This window comes from Acipenser ruthenus, chromosome 41 (assembly GCF_902713425.1).
Source record: "Acipenser ruthenus chromosome 41, fAciRut3.2 maternal haplotype, whole genome shotgun sequence".
NCBI classification, from domain to species: Eukaryota; Metazoa; Chordata; class Actinopteri; order Acipenseriformes; family Acipenseridae; genus Acipenser; species Acipenser ruthenus.
The window spans coordinates 3199160-3214514 of record NC_081229.1 but is presented as its reverse complement, the minus strand read 5'-3'; the positions used below and the strand labels follow the sequence as shown (position 1 = coordinate 3214514).

Genomic DNA, 15355 nt, shown 5'->3' with positions numbered 1-15355 from the left:
CACAACCTCCCAACAGAACTATTGTCTGACACTTAAATGCATTCCCCTTTTTATATGCCTAACCTAATCAAAAACCAGTAAACCAACAACAGGAACAAAACGTGGTTGGCTGAGGTAAGACTGGCCAACACCAGTTATCAGTGGCATTAGCACCCCCTAGAGTAATGCCATACACATTACATTATCATTTGACTATTTGGTTCTGATATGACTGTCCCATTTAGATCAATCTATTGAGATTCATATGTGTTCCGTTTTGAACTAAGCAAAAAAGTGTTTTATTCTTCTAACTATCCACTTATCAGTGCAGATCCGGTTCAGTGTAACAAAAGGAAAGCGTTATTTAATTCTTAACAGTAACTTCTGTTTTGAATTTCAGAAGTATGTCAATCAATGATATTAAAATATGATTAAACTTGCTAAGCACCTTCTTTGAGCTGTGGGTGTCCCAAGGCATCTGTGTCGCAATTTCAATCGTCAGAAATATTAAATTCAAAGACATGTTTTAACAAAGTCTGTTTCGGTGTTTTCAACATCTGCCGCTGATGTATCTGTTGTGGGCATCTCAGCAATCTGAGATAAGATAAAGCTTATCTTCTCCGAGGCCATTCTGAATTTAGGAGGGTGGGCACCTTATTAAGACATTTTATTTATTTTTGTTTGTCCTTTGTGGACTTAGAAAAATCATCCTTCATGTGAAACCCCCAAACCATACGTCCACAACTCTGTAATAAAATATTTACTGTTATGGCAGATTCTTTATTCAGTCAAAACAGCTTTTAAACCGTTGTATTCAGTTTTCCTTTGCTTGTAGAATGTCTTTGCACATCTAATTTCGGTATTGTACTTTTAACCAAACAGCTGAACTCCATCAACAAATTAAAATGAACTCAAGCTGCAAAAATAACACCTTAAAAAAACAAATATATCTCTCACACTGTATACGTAATATAAACATTCACTTTTTTAAAAAAACAAACCAAATAAACAAATAGTTCTTGTTCTACCTAGTTTACACTCCCAAATCCTGTATTTATCTTGCTCTTATTGTATTACTTGTACTGCAACACTTGAAATGTATTTGCTTACGATTGTAAGTCGCCCTGGATAAGGGCGTCTGCTAAGAAATAAATAATAATAATAAATAATAATAATAATAATAATAATAATAATAATAATAATAATAATGGCATTGACACAAAAAAATATATCCGCCGGACTTTTTTTTTTTTTTTTTTTTTTCAGCGATAATATTTAAACAGCATCGAGCATCAAAGTATACCTATTGACATATCGTAAAGAGCTGAGAAATAATTTAGGGACCCATCCATTAAAACAGATCCTGTTCTGTACCCTCTATTATTGATTGACCATGGAATCACTCGAAAGCAGCGGTTGCTAAGCGCCTTCCTTTAGAGTACGCTCACCCTGTTGTTAAGGGGAAGTAATGTCAGCGGAAATGGGTTTGGCATCTCCAGGGTGACGCTGAGAGTTCCGATTGTTCTGTGGAAACACAATGGAGCAGAAGTGATCCTTTGCAAAATATCCACACACACACGTCTGCAGGAAAGAGCTTAGGATTTTCAATATAAACACAAACTCACTGATACACGGACAGGCATTCATCGGTTTTTATTTTTTTGCGGGAAAAATATAAAAAAAAAAAATATTCAACAAGGATTCAATTAACTGCTGTGTGCTGATCAATGGAGTTCCCTTTCGATATCAATTCATTTTTCGGCGATCGGATTTCGGTCCTCGACCAGAACCTTACGGCAACTCGTAAATGCTGGGGCAGGTAATCTATCTTATCTAACATATTAGGAAGAATTTAATATACTGTACGTTAATTTAATACTAGAAAGAGGCGGTGCGTTTTTATTTTTACAGTCAGTGTTACGATGTGTGTTGTCAAGGTACATTTTTAACAAAGCCTAGTAACATTAATAACACTGCTATGAATAACGGAGTGAGATATTTGCAAACAATGAGGAGCTGCAGGATATTAAATGCCATGCTAGTTGCGGTATAGTAGTGTTGTCTGAACATTCACTACATGAATAAGCGCAGTGTGACATTGGTTTTAGATTAAGCAAGTAAATAGACATGAACACACAAGGGCTAGGGTGAATTAAGATGAGATTGGACTACCACACCCTCTCCAGTTTAAATGAGGATCAAAAAGAGCACATTAAAAGTAGTGACCAAGATTGCAAATAACCCAACACTTCAAATTAGACAGGTAGGTATTTACCTATAAACCTTGGAGTAGTGGTTAAGCCTCTGGACTCTTGACTGGAGGGTCGTGGGTTCAATCCCAGGTGGGGGACGCTGCTGCTGTACCCTTGAGCAAGGTACTTTACCTAGATTGCTCCAGTAAAAACCCAACTGTATAAATGGGCAATTGTATGTAAAAATAATGTGATATCTTGTAACAATTTCACCCTGGATAAGGGCGTCTGCTAAGAAATAATTAATAATACAAAAAGGCTATACCAGACGGCCCCTGTATTTTACAATACAATACAATACAATATAATGCCTCTAAAGTCCAACTTCAGATGCGTAAATAAAGAAAAATCAGGGAATTAAAAAAAATTATTTAAAAATAAATGTAAAGGCTTTTTTAAAGTTCATATACCTAATCTGTTTTTATAAATCTTACAGTGCAGTACATTGAATCTTGTACATTTTATAGAGCAGAGGCTTTGTCTGGGAAAACCCTTCAGTTGATGTTAAACTCAGGCTGACAGCCCTGGGTCACTGTCCGTGTTTTATTCTGCTTCAGCAGCATCGGAACAAAGATTAATTCAGAAACTCTTAACGTTACAACTCATCAGGCCTTATTAATCAAATCCATTGGCAAACGCGCAAATGAACTTGGGATTTAGCAACCAAAGAATGGACAATGGGAAAAGGACGTGGTAGCCAATATTATCAGTCGATGACAATCCCTCTAAAAAGACTCCAATTTCTCATAGAGTGATAATAGAATGTCGCTAGCCAATCGGAGTGCTCCCTCATACCACCCAGTTGCATAATATTTCTATGCTCTCAGCATTTCACATTTTCTTGAAAAAGACATCATATGTTGGCTCTGACACGTTACACTGGTCTTTACCTGCTGTCTTTATTATGCAATTGTTTTTTTATTATGAAGAAGTTTAACAAACATCTTTCATTTTCGTTTCTTCTAGTTTAGTATTTGGTTGTGATGATGCTAAAAGGTTAAACAAATTCACGTTGTGCTCTTCTTGCAGGGCTGATTTTCAGCATCAGATGGCGACTGTTATAGACGAGCTAGGGAAGGCTTCTGCCAAGGTAATTTGGTGTCCCATTACTTTTAGGCAACACATGTTTTTAGGTGCTTTGATGTTCCTTTAATCAAACTAACCCAGCCAGAAAATACGCAAACCAACACACCTATTGAAACCATATATGCTTGACACCAAGTAACCTGATAGAACTGCAGTAACCAAGGTGGCACACTGATGTATTCATTTCATTTATGGTGCTGCTATACTCATAACAGTTTCAAAGAAGTACCAAAAACTGTGAGGCCGTGCCCAAAAGATGAATTCTCTTTTTTCATATTGTTGGCTTGTTTTGTAATCTGGTACTTTTTTTGTTAAAACAGCAAGAAGGATAGTAGGGATCTTTAACCCCTGCATGATGTATCTGTCCATTCCCTTTCATATTTGCTCCAGTCCCAGCAGTTACAAGCCCCCATCACCAGTGCGGTCAAGATGCAGGCCAGTCGGCATCACTTGTATGTGCTCAAGGATGGAGAGGCCAACAAGTAAGTGAGGCGATCCGTTCTCAGACATGCCAGGGATGCCAGATCACTCTGTTTCCTGTTGTCTTGTATTAATTCTCTCCTCAATAGAAATTAAAGTAGCGGGCTTCTGAAAAATATAGCGTTCCTCATCCCCACGTGTTGCTACAACTGTTTAAATAACGTACCTGCAATTTTTATTTTTATTGTTAACATCCTGACAACTTTTTACACTTTTTATAGCCTGTTTCAAAGCTCTTGTGCACTGATAGTGTAAGGAGTATTGCCCACATTATCAAAATACAGAGCACTTACTATGTTTTTTTGTTTTTTTTAATGTATTTTTTTTATCGCTCTTCCTGCAGTGATTTAGAGGACAGATCTCAAACCGCAGTGCACTAGGACATTTTGAAAAGAGCTTTGAAACAGACTTTAACGTTAAGTGTAAAAAGTTGTCAGGATGTTAACAATGAAAAGAAAAATGACAGGTACGTTATTTAAACAGTGGTAGCAACACGCGGGAACGTATGACGCTATATTTTCTGGGAACCCCGCTACTTACTCTTTAAGATACATCTAAATACCAGGTGTAAAAAGCCAATCAGTCCCCTTGTTAAAAATGCACTTTGAGTAGAACGTATGAAGTTCTGATACCTCGATCTCTTTGTCTCTAGTGGTCGAGGAGTTGCGATCGGGTTCCTTAAAGTTGGCTACAAGAAACTTTTTGTTCTGGTGAGTAGTGCAGTCCTGCCCTACAGATAAGCCCCTTTTGTTTCAGCTAGAGCACTTACCTGTTTCTCGTCATTCTTCTAACCCAGAGGGTTACTGTGGGGGAAAAAAAATGTATTTGTTTGCTTTATTTCTAATTAATAATAACATAAAAAAACATTGTTTGATTTATTGCTGCTTTGCTTTCTCAGGCAGAGATTTCATTATGTTCATTTTCCAACCAAATCTTGTCTTGTGCCGTGACACTGAAATGGTTAGCTATGAATAGAAAATAGATTGTAGGACCTATCTTTCCAGTACAGCTGTAAGTCTTGTGAGAGATGCATTGATCAGGCTCCAGTAGCTGTTGTTGTCTCTCAGGATCATGACGGTGCACACAATGAAGTGGAGCCGCTGTGCGTGTTGGATTTCTACATACACGAGTCCTTGCAGAGGCATGGATATGGCAAGAGGCTATTCAATCACATGCTGGAGGTAAAATAAACCTGCTGCCCCATCAAACTACCGCCTGTTAAAGAACAGAGTGAAGCACTCTTCTGACTACTGCACAGCTAGAATTTTAGGATTGAGAGATAATAAAAAACACCCAGCTTGCTCCAATCTTCCTATTAAAACTTGTTGTTTTCTTTTGCAGAATGAGCGAGTGGAGGCCCAGCTGCTGGCCTATGACCGACCGTCTCAGAAATTCCTCTCCTTCCTCAGGAAGCACTATGGGCTTGCTGCTTCTGTCCCACAGGTAACTGGATCCGCCTGTGAATCAATCCCAGTCCGTCTGCTGACATCTGATTCCATGCCGTGTCTGCCGATCTGTCTGTCTGTCATTCAGTCTGTTAACCCTTCTAGTGTGTGTCTTCTTGTCTGATCATCTGTTCGGTAAGGGTGTCTGCCTCTTATCTGTCACGCTATACGTTTGTGTGGCACAGAGTACAGAGCTTTCGGAAAAGCACATGCCTTTATTTCAATCACAGCACGATCTTAAGCACACAGTACTTCCACAATGCAGAAAGAATATCGTTTAAGTGGCTGAGGTAGGTGGCCGATTGTGATGTCACCGCTTTGAATTGACTTTGCAATCGAGTGGAATTCCAAGAAGATGAAGCGCTCTGATTGGCTGAAAGATCCTCAGCCGTCCATAATAAGTTTTTAATACTTTAAGGTACCGTGCTTTTATTGTGGCCGTCTAAAACCTTACAAATGTGTGTATCTGTTAAAAAATAAATAAATAAATAATAATAATAATAATAAAAAATGGTTTGACGAAGGTTGCTGGCTGTTGGCCAGCCTTTGTTTCTGTATTTGCTGGTGTGTTCACAATGTTGTACCCTACTCTTCGTAATAGTCCTGTTTTTGTTCTAGGTGAACAACTTTGTGGTGTTTGATGGCTTTTTCCGAGGAAGATCCGGTAAGTTTAATCCTTGGTGTCAAAAACACAAAACAACAACAACAGGTTTCCATTTTAGCATATTTTGTATTGCGACGTAAGAGAATGAGAAGCTGTCGTTGAGCACGATGCTGCTTACCACCGTTAGCGTTCAGTAAATGAAGACTAGAGACCTTAGCAATAGTGTTTGTTTTTACTTTGGAACCGATTTTAGAGACTGCCTACTGTCCCATCATACAAGACTTCTGTTCCTTTCGTTCTGTTTCCATAGAAACAGAATAGTTGAGTGATGGAGATTCTTTGGGTGGGAAGGTGGAGATTTTATTTCTATCTAAAATGATACCATATATCATAAAGGTTTAATAACCCAGTGGTAGATTCATGATTAAGGCAACTTGATTTATCATAGCTTATCTCGTCAGTGATTCTTTAAGGTAATTTCCTATACTTTTGGCTGCATTGTATTGCAATTAATGTTTTTACTATTAGATATGTAGGCTTGGTAGTCCAGTGGTTCCCGGTTCAAATCCCGGCTCAGCCACTGACTCCCTGTGTGTGACCCTGTGCTCCGTCCTTCGGATGAGACTTACACCTGCAGTATGTTATAACCATGGCAGGATATTTATTACTGAGGCCTGTGGCATATACTTTGAAATGTGTGTTCCGACTGAAATGTGTATTGCTCTCTTTAGATGGGTAGTAATAATACCCAGGGCCTCCTACACCATAGCAGGACGAACGTATAAGCAGCTTTCAGTAAGGATTCTTATCTCTCTCCTCCAGACCTCTTAATTGCCTTACTCCCTAGCAATGTAAAAAGACTCCCTTATTTGTTCCAATAAATTAATTTGTTCCCCACTCAAGTCCTTCACATTTTCGCCTCCCTAAAACCTCTCCAGATGTAAGGTGCTCCTCTGGGATTGATTATTGTGGGGATGATGTACAGTACATACCTTTATATGCATGCATAGTGTTGTGAAATGCATGCCATATATATATATATATATATATATATATAATATATTAACCAACGATATCCAGGGACATGATTTTCTTGCTCTGTTGATGTGTGTGTGTGTGTGTGCGTGTGTGCGCATGCTTTTTGGCCAGTGTCTATATGTTTGTATCTGGGAATTCCATGCCAGATCTGTCAAAGAACATGCTTGTATCACCAATATAGAAAATGATATACAAAGGGATTTTCATCAAGATGAATACATTAGTTAAGATCATCAGACTAGTAATAATGCAGTATTATTGTCTCCTTCTGTCTCATTTTTTTCCTTTTTTCTTGTTTTCTTTTTTCCTCTGCAGTTGAAGCCAGGAAATTACCTCCTAAAAGAAAGGATGGGGAGATTAAACCCTACTCCCTCACTGATAGAGAGGGTAAGGGCTGTCTCCTGTCTCCCTCGCTCACTGGTTTTAAACCCTCACACTCTGTCATTTATACTGTGTAGAACTGTTCTCTTCAATCCTCAAATTAGAATCTTCTTGCAGAACCCAGAGAGTGCCCAAGGCTGTGGGATGATCTTCTGTTCAGCATGAATTCAGGGACTTTCTTAGTTTTTATTTATTAATTTATTTTTAGTAGTGATTGTTTTAACCGTGATTGCGTTTGCTTTACAGTTTGATAAGATAGGAGTTTTGCGGCGATTCTGACTGTATATAAAAGGGTTGTTTTTTATTTGTGCAAGGAATATTTCTCAGTTCAGATAGATATATTAATGATTAAATAGACTAAAAATAGCTAAAATAATTAGCATGTAAATACAGTAATGGCCAAAAGTTTTGCATCACCCTATAGAATGATCAAATGTTGCGAATGAAACCAGTTGAATAGTGTTATGTTAACATATTGAATTACTTTGTAGTTTTCCATATACTTAATGAAAAACTAACAAATTGAAAAATGTGACATTTTGAAATCTAACGTGAAATACTACCGTACTACTATTATGGCTTCCATAAATAAAAGATCTAAATGATGTTCATATAGATTTATTTTTTATTATGTCTCAATCGTAACATTTTAGGTAATGCAAAACTTTTGGCCATAGCTGTACCTCCACAATATTTATGTGGAAACCTTTACAATGAATTTAAATAGCCAAACCTTTGCAGTATTTAGATACAGCACTTCTTTAGCTCAGGTAAATAGACACCTGTGTCTTTACCCCCCAGTCCTGAAGGAGGAGGAGAAGGGGCTGCCTTGGCCGTTCAGCCAGTCTCCCTCTCTGACACGTTCTCACAGTGTGGGCTCCTCCCCCAGTCGGCACCCGCCCCACACCTCTCCATCCGCGGGCCTGCGGGAACCAAGAATGGATCAGCCTGGACCGAGACTCCTGAACGGAGACCAGCACCGCATCTCTGCTGCAGAACTGAGGAGACGCACCAGGTACAGACGTCCCCTCCTTCTCCCTCTCCCTTCCTCTTCTGTCCTCTTAATCAAGGTTCTCGCTCTGTTTCCTTTTTAAGGATTCATGGGGTTAAAGATCCTGTCCCCAGGGGCTAAATTTGGATGGATCTTATTCTGATTTGGCTCCATTTGTGCCTACAGCTGTGGCCAAAAGTTTTGCATCACTATAGAATGAACTAATTTAGCTTCATAAAGTCGAATGAAACCTGTTGAATAATGTTGCATTAATGTATTGAATTACGTACCGCTTTGTCGTTTTCCAATAAAAAAAAACTTGACAAATATTGAAAGATGTGACCTTTTGAAATCTAACATGAAATACTACTGTTTTGGCTTTGGGTAGACTTTTGGGATATCATTTTGTAGTTTCATCGACTACATGATGTTAAATAAAAGATCTAAATTATGTTCATGTTTTATTTTAATTATGTCTCCATTCTAAAATTCTAGGTGATGCAACCCTTTCGGCCACAGCTCTAGGCATCTGATTGCACTTGAATGTTTTTGCTTATATTTCTGCCAGCTAGGTTACTGAGCTTGTTCTGTGTGTGGCTGCCTTGCGCAACATCTTGCGCAGTCTGGTTTTCTTAATTTAAGAATCACAGTTCTCAAATATAATTCAAGGGGATGAAAAAAAATCCAAAAATGTTTTAACCCACTCTTATCTCAGAATCTGTTCAGTGGCAGATCCTTTTACACTCTTCTCTGTGTACTGTTTTCAGAGCCTAACCCTCTTTTCCTTTGTGTTAACTTTCACCTTTTACCCTTCACCCCTCTGCCCCCTTTCTCCCAGCTCCCTGAACCGCTTCCAGCTGTCCTTTCAATGACTTCATCTGACATTTGACCTGTCGTTATCCCACAAAATTCCACGGAACAGGATTATCTTTATTTTTAACTGTTTAACATTTTGGAACAAACTCTTGATTTCTTTTTTTTAAAAACTGGACACTGTGATTTGTGTTTCGTTCTTGTATTACTTTTTTATATTTAAATCTGATAATCTACTGTTGATTTTATAAAAACAGGTTCTTTGTTAAACTGCACTTTTTTAATTAATCAGACTTGACCGCTTTGCCATTTGATGGGACAGAACAGGTTATCGCCATGTCAATGCCATATAATCAGGGACTTGTTGTGATTTTGTAAACTATTAAACATTTTTATTTCAATGGCAGCTTAATTACAGCATGGGGATATAGCAGGGTCGACCTGACTTTTCTCGCGTCCCAATGAGCCTGTTTCGACTTCCGCAGTCAGTTTGTCACTGAACATATCTAGCAAAGTAATACATCCCTAACTGAAGGGCATTACTGTCTGGCAGTCGACAGTGTCAGAAAGAAAGATCCCAAGAAGCAGGCATGATTGGTGGATGAACAAGATTTCTTATTGTCGTTAGTCATAAGACACTGAATTCAATCTTCTGATTTGGCTACTGGAAAGTCATTTTTCATAATAGTCATATAGATCTGCCAGCTGTTGCTGGCTCATGTGCTTGCGGATACTGTATTTAAGTTGATGTGAAGGGTAAATACTTTTTAAATACATTAGAATTTTGCTCATACCTTTATTCATATTTCTGATCACGAAAATATGAATGAGAAATCGCTGTTAAGGATTCGTCACATTTTTGTACATCTTAAACTCTACAGATGTCATCCCTTGCATAGATCATACATCACAAATTTGTGAAAAAAAAAACACTTTTTGTTGTTTAATGGCAGTTATTGAGCCCAATATCCGTTTGTGTTATTGTAGTCCCATTGATCAAGTACCACATGTTGACATCTCTTGCACAAGAGACACCCTACACACGACATGTTAATATATGAAATATTAAATTTCAGACCTCCTCTGAGAAAGGAGCATCCTAATGAAAGTTTTAGAATAATATATTACAGAGGAAATCCCTTTTCAATTGCCTGTACCCTTCACAAATTCTGCTCCCTGATTAAGCTATGCGCTTTTGTTTTTTTCTATCTTGGTACCCCCTTATCTTTTCAGTCCTGAGCCCTTGTTCCCTGCCTTGAATAAATTCTATTCCTGCTGGAAATTAACTTGTTGTGTGGTTTATGGTTTAGCGTTCGAATATGTAAATATAAAAACCCTAAACCGACCATTGGCCAAATTCGAGAGAGAGGTTAAACAAGATCAGATGAGTAAGTTTGAACTCATGTCTTGCAGCATCGAAATGTGAAAATAGCGCCTTGATCAATTGGGTGTAGCGGTTGGCATGAAAGCACTAAAAAAAAAAAACTAATGATAATTAGTTTAGTCTCAATTTAAGGCGTCCACAGTGTGAATGCAGTCCTTCTTGTTCTACCATAGAGCAATTTTATTTTACATGCAACACAGCATACCAGATTCCTACAGTATAGCAGTCGTGACGTCAAGGTCCAGTTATAATATCTATACAGCTAAAAAAAAAATAAAACTCTTCCCCTTGCCCTCCGTGTATAATGGAGAACGGAGCACTAGAATGTTTAGATTGAGTGTTTTTTTTTTTATATATATCAAATATTACAATGTGACTAAGCAGGCAACTTCCTGATGCCTGAAGATTAAAACTTTAATTTGCTGGCGGAGTGAGTTTGGTGCTGTCAACGTAGCCCAGTTAACATTAGTCCACATTGCTACTTCACAACCTATTGAAACTTTAATGAACTGGGCCCACGGTGCATTTCCAGAACCCCTTCCCAATACCCTGCCTGTAATAGCCCACCTCATTGCATTATATTTATTTATCTATTTTTCATTTTTGGTTTACATATTGTATACATTTTCTTTTTTCACCATTCTCCCCCCCCCCCCCCCTCAATTTATTTTTTGCCATGTTTCGTTGGTCCCTTCCCATTTTTCCTCCTCGTTCCTCTATCCCTTCCCCCTCCACTCCTCTGCCCCCTTTCTCTCCTTTCCTTTGCTGTTCCTCGCCCAGCCAGCAGGGGATGGTTGCCAGGAGCAACCTCTACAGCCGCTACATGAGCCGTGGAACCAGCACACCATTGCCACGGAAACCCTTGAGCATGCCCAGACTGCCAGGTAACATTTATTTACAGTACATTCTCTAGGCGTTTTGTAACATTATTTATTTCTAGTGTCTGTTATCCTGAGTCGTGATGTGCAGGAGTTTATTCTTCCAGGTCACAGGGTCATTGAGAATTGTAACGGGCCATAGCCCCCCCCCCCCAAAAAATGAATTTATAAGCAGAAAAGGTACCAGATTTTATAATTAGGGAAGAGGGAGAGCATTTTTGTGTCTAGACTGAATATACTGACCTTGATTTACAGTAGCTCCCATATATGCTTCATGTTTTCATCTGCTTGTGGACTGGAGTTCTCTACCTTATTGTTGGTGTCGGTAGCTGCATGCCGACCTTTGCCTAGCCACACTTTAACATAATCTTCAGGTGCCAGTGGTGGGCCGACTAATGAACAGGAGCGATAACACTGTTGTTGGTAAGAGCTCTAGTTTTGCTGTTTGGGTTGCAAAACACTAGTCATTTTCTTACTCCTAGACATCACATCCTAAAATTATACCGTTACAGTACACTTGTCAATCAGTTCCTGGACTAGGAAAGCATTTTTTTATTTTTTAGTATTGTGCATGTTATGTATATAAAGTTATTTTGCAGCTCAAAACAATTATAATTCTCCCGAGTCATGCAATACGGTACCAGCTCTGGCACAAATGAACCCCTGAACAAGAAGATATATTTTTTCCACGTTGGTTTCTCTGCACTTACCTTTTAAAGAACTTATCATCCAGTTGTGATGATACTTTTTATCTATACATTGGAATCTAGCCCATAGTAGCCTAAATAACCCTGAGTGCTGGCATCTGATTGGTTGGGCTAAAGAAAGCTATATCTTAGGAATCCAGTCCCCTGAATTTCATTTAACTTTGCGTTTGCATCTGTTTAACCATTTGATGTACTGACTTTATGTCTTCAGGGTTAGAGAAATATAAACACTGTGTGCTCAATGTGTTAGAACATGACGGCCAATAGACTTTTGTTTAGGTTTCTGGTATAAAGTACTTCTTGTTTAGTTTTCTATTACTATTTCAAGTTCCATTAGCGTTGACGTCCTAATAATTCATTTTCACTGCCTTTTTATAGTGATTTGATTTCATTTCTGCAGGTTTGGTTGAAACTAATCAAGAACAGATCCAGACTACACCAGTTAACCCAGGCCAGACCCAGGTAACAGCAGTGAATTCAGACCCTGGAAAACCTCAGACTGTGACAGGGAGTGCTATCCCGGGACAGGAGCAGACTGAGATAAGGATTGAAAGGAAAACACAGGGGTGAGTTACAAATGAGAGGAGGTCATCAGCTAGGCCTAGAATCTGCAGCCTTAAATAAACGTCAATTACTTACTTGGAAAGTAAACTACGCGTGGTTTTATTTTGTTTGTGGCCAAACAGGAAGTTTCACAATTGAAAGTAAACTGAGATATCGCTTGGTGAGCAGTTTAGAGCACTAACACGGCGCCAAAAAAGGAAAACTAACGGCAAGTTAACTAAAGAAATACAAGATTTATATCCAGTGGAGCCATTTTAGTGTCTCGTCTTGTTTTTATGACCTCTGTGTCAATTTAAATATGCTAAATTTCAAAATATAAGAACATGCTGACTTTTGCAGAGTGGCAATATTGCAATGCAGCACAGTACACAATCCACTCGATAGATCACGGGTGTCGGGATCCAATATAAATCCACTATATATCGAGGGCCGTGATACAGCGAGAGACGCACAGAAAAACAAATAGGCTAACAAATACTGTACAACCACGCCCTCGTTTTATCAGAGGTGTTAAAAAGCAGCAAACCGTTTTAAGTCGTACAACGGACGGTAATTGCTTCTCGTCAACTTCAGTCTCCAATTCATTTCATGAGTCTTCCTCTCCTTTCTCAAATGCACAAACCCGCTGCATTGAAAGAATCAATTTCCAACATTTTTATTATTTTATTCACCAGTCAAATCCAAGGTTGTATTTTTATTGTGTTTCTTTTGGCATATATTATGGTTTCATCTAAAATAGATCAATAAAGTTGGGTTTTGAGCCCACAGAAGTGTGCAAAAGTATTGTGACAAGCAACAGATGTCCTAAGCACAAATGTTCAAAACAGTATACCAAGAGATCTGCAGGTTTCCGTATCTGTTCTCAGTAATGTGCTTGGAGGTAATTTCTCTTTATTTCATATTGTACTTTAGTAGTATAATTTGCAGTTACTGTAAACTATACTGTATTTAAATGAGACGTAAAACCGAGGTCCTATTGTAAGTGACTCTGCAGCAGCAGTTGTTGATGCATAGTTCACCCCTAGTCTCAGTAAGTTGCTTTGGATAAAAGTGTCTGCTAAGTGACTAATTAATTGAAATTTTGACCTTGCATTGTAACCCTGTACTGCCCTGTAACACCTGTAAGTCACCTTGGACAAATAAATAAATAATATCTGATGTTTTTCTATTGGTTTCAGGTCCCCTAGTATAGCAAAGGTGCCACCATTGATTCTCCCAGCCACCAATCACCAGGACAGATTGACCGAGTCCCCTGCCAACTACCTCGAACCCCAGACCCCTGGGGCGCCCAGGCTAAATGAGCATGATGAGCTAACAGACCGGGTCACCAAACTCCCACACAATCATCTTGAGAGGTGCAAGGCCTGGCTGGACCACAGAAAGCCAACAGCTGTCGACACTGGGGTCCCACCCACGGAGCCCAGCTCCTGGACAGTGCTGGGGCTGCCCAATACTGCACAGTGGGTGCGACGAAAGCAGGAGTTGAGGAGTACGCGCCCCTGGTGAGGAACAGGGCTTTCTCAGGGCATTCAGAGAGAGGACACTACTGGGATATATCAATCTGAAATAGGCAAACTCTTTTAAATAGCTGTGTACTCCCAGAAACTCAAAGTTCTTATTTATTCACCAGGTTTGACCAAAACCTTGATGGTCTTCATAAAAGTGCCTTCAGCAGCACAACCAGGAATTGAATTGAGCTGCTGTAGAAATGAACAGCAGTTTCTATTACTGCAGGGCTTATTACTGCTGTATGTGCTGGATTTCTTTCCAGCAGGAGAGAGCTGTGAAAACGGGCAGTGAATCTGTTTGGAGTTTTTACAGGACTTGCTCCTCTCTCAGGTAGGGCTGGACAAAAGGAGCAACTATCACTGTTCTGAGTTCATACTGGGCTTTTACTGCCAGAGCCCACTCCTCTACTTTCCAGAACACTGCTGGTTTCTTTCCGATTGTATAGCTGCCAGTGGTCAAAGTAAAAGATGTTTAAGGTACTCATTGTATGCCTGGGTAAAACTACTGGCAAAGTGATGGAAGACAATATCTTGTACATTTCTGAAATAATAAATCATAAATCACCGTGAGGCATGTTGTGAATTAAGTGTGTGTTATTTTTTCCAGTTCTGGGTTTTGCATAAGTCGATTTTATAAGAACTACAAATTCACTGAGAGAACTCGGGCTCAATCGGGACAATTCAGTTCTCAAGGACTTGAGAATGTGTGGTGGAAATCCAAAACAACCAAAATGATCAACTCTCAGTTTATCCTTAACTGGTATAAAGAACAACTAAAAAGTACTGGGGGTGACTACTGTGCCATATCAAGAAAAGTGTTCACGCGTTCGTCTGGTTCGTTGACCGTGTATGCTTATTATACTGTTTGTCTAAGTCGTTCTATCCCTGAGCAAAACCAGCTGTATTACAAAATCAGAAATTTTGAGGAATAAGACTTGAAGAAACAGAGAGCTAAAGCGCTTGACCCCCAGTTCATCACCGGGTTTCGATTTGACTTTTTTCAGTGTTCCCTTTTTCATTCGAGGATGAGGTAGACGTCTACCCCAGGTCTTTTCTACAGGTTTCTCTCCAGGCTTATCAGTCTCTGTTCTGCTTCCTCTCCCAGTAAGTACACTCTTTTAAATCTGCAGTGTGTAGAGACGATGTAAACTAGTTCTGTTAATTACATTTGTTTTTATTTCATGGTGTTGGCAGGACATATCCATATTGTGTAAGTAGACGTTATAACAGATTACCGTTGTTTTA

At 39.1% G+C, this 15355-nt stretch overlaps 1 protein-coding gene across 1 annotated transcript; it reads left to right on the top strand.

Annotated features, from left to right (window-relative positions):
- The first annotated feature begins 1407 nt into the window (after positions 1-1407).
- Positions 1408-14689, top strand: LOC117964778 (alpha-tubulin N-acetyltransferase 1-like). The gene is made up of 12 exons (XM_034909463.2): positions 1408-1798; positions 3261-3321; positions 3708-3799; positions 4450-4507; positions 4865-4978; positions 5139-5240; positions 5861-5906; positions 7200-7271; positions 8067-8280; positions 11234-11337; positions 12439-12604; positions 13781-14689. Exons 1-12 carry the CDS (start codon positions 1707-1709, stop codon positions 14106-14108), a joined length of 1449 nt encoding a protein of 482 aa, XP_034765354.2. The 5' UTR covers positions 1408-1706; the 3' UTR covers positions 14109-14689.
- The last annotated feature ends 666 nt before the right edge of the window (positions 14690-15355 follow it).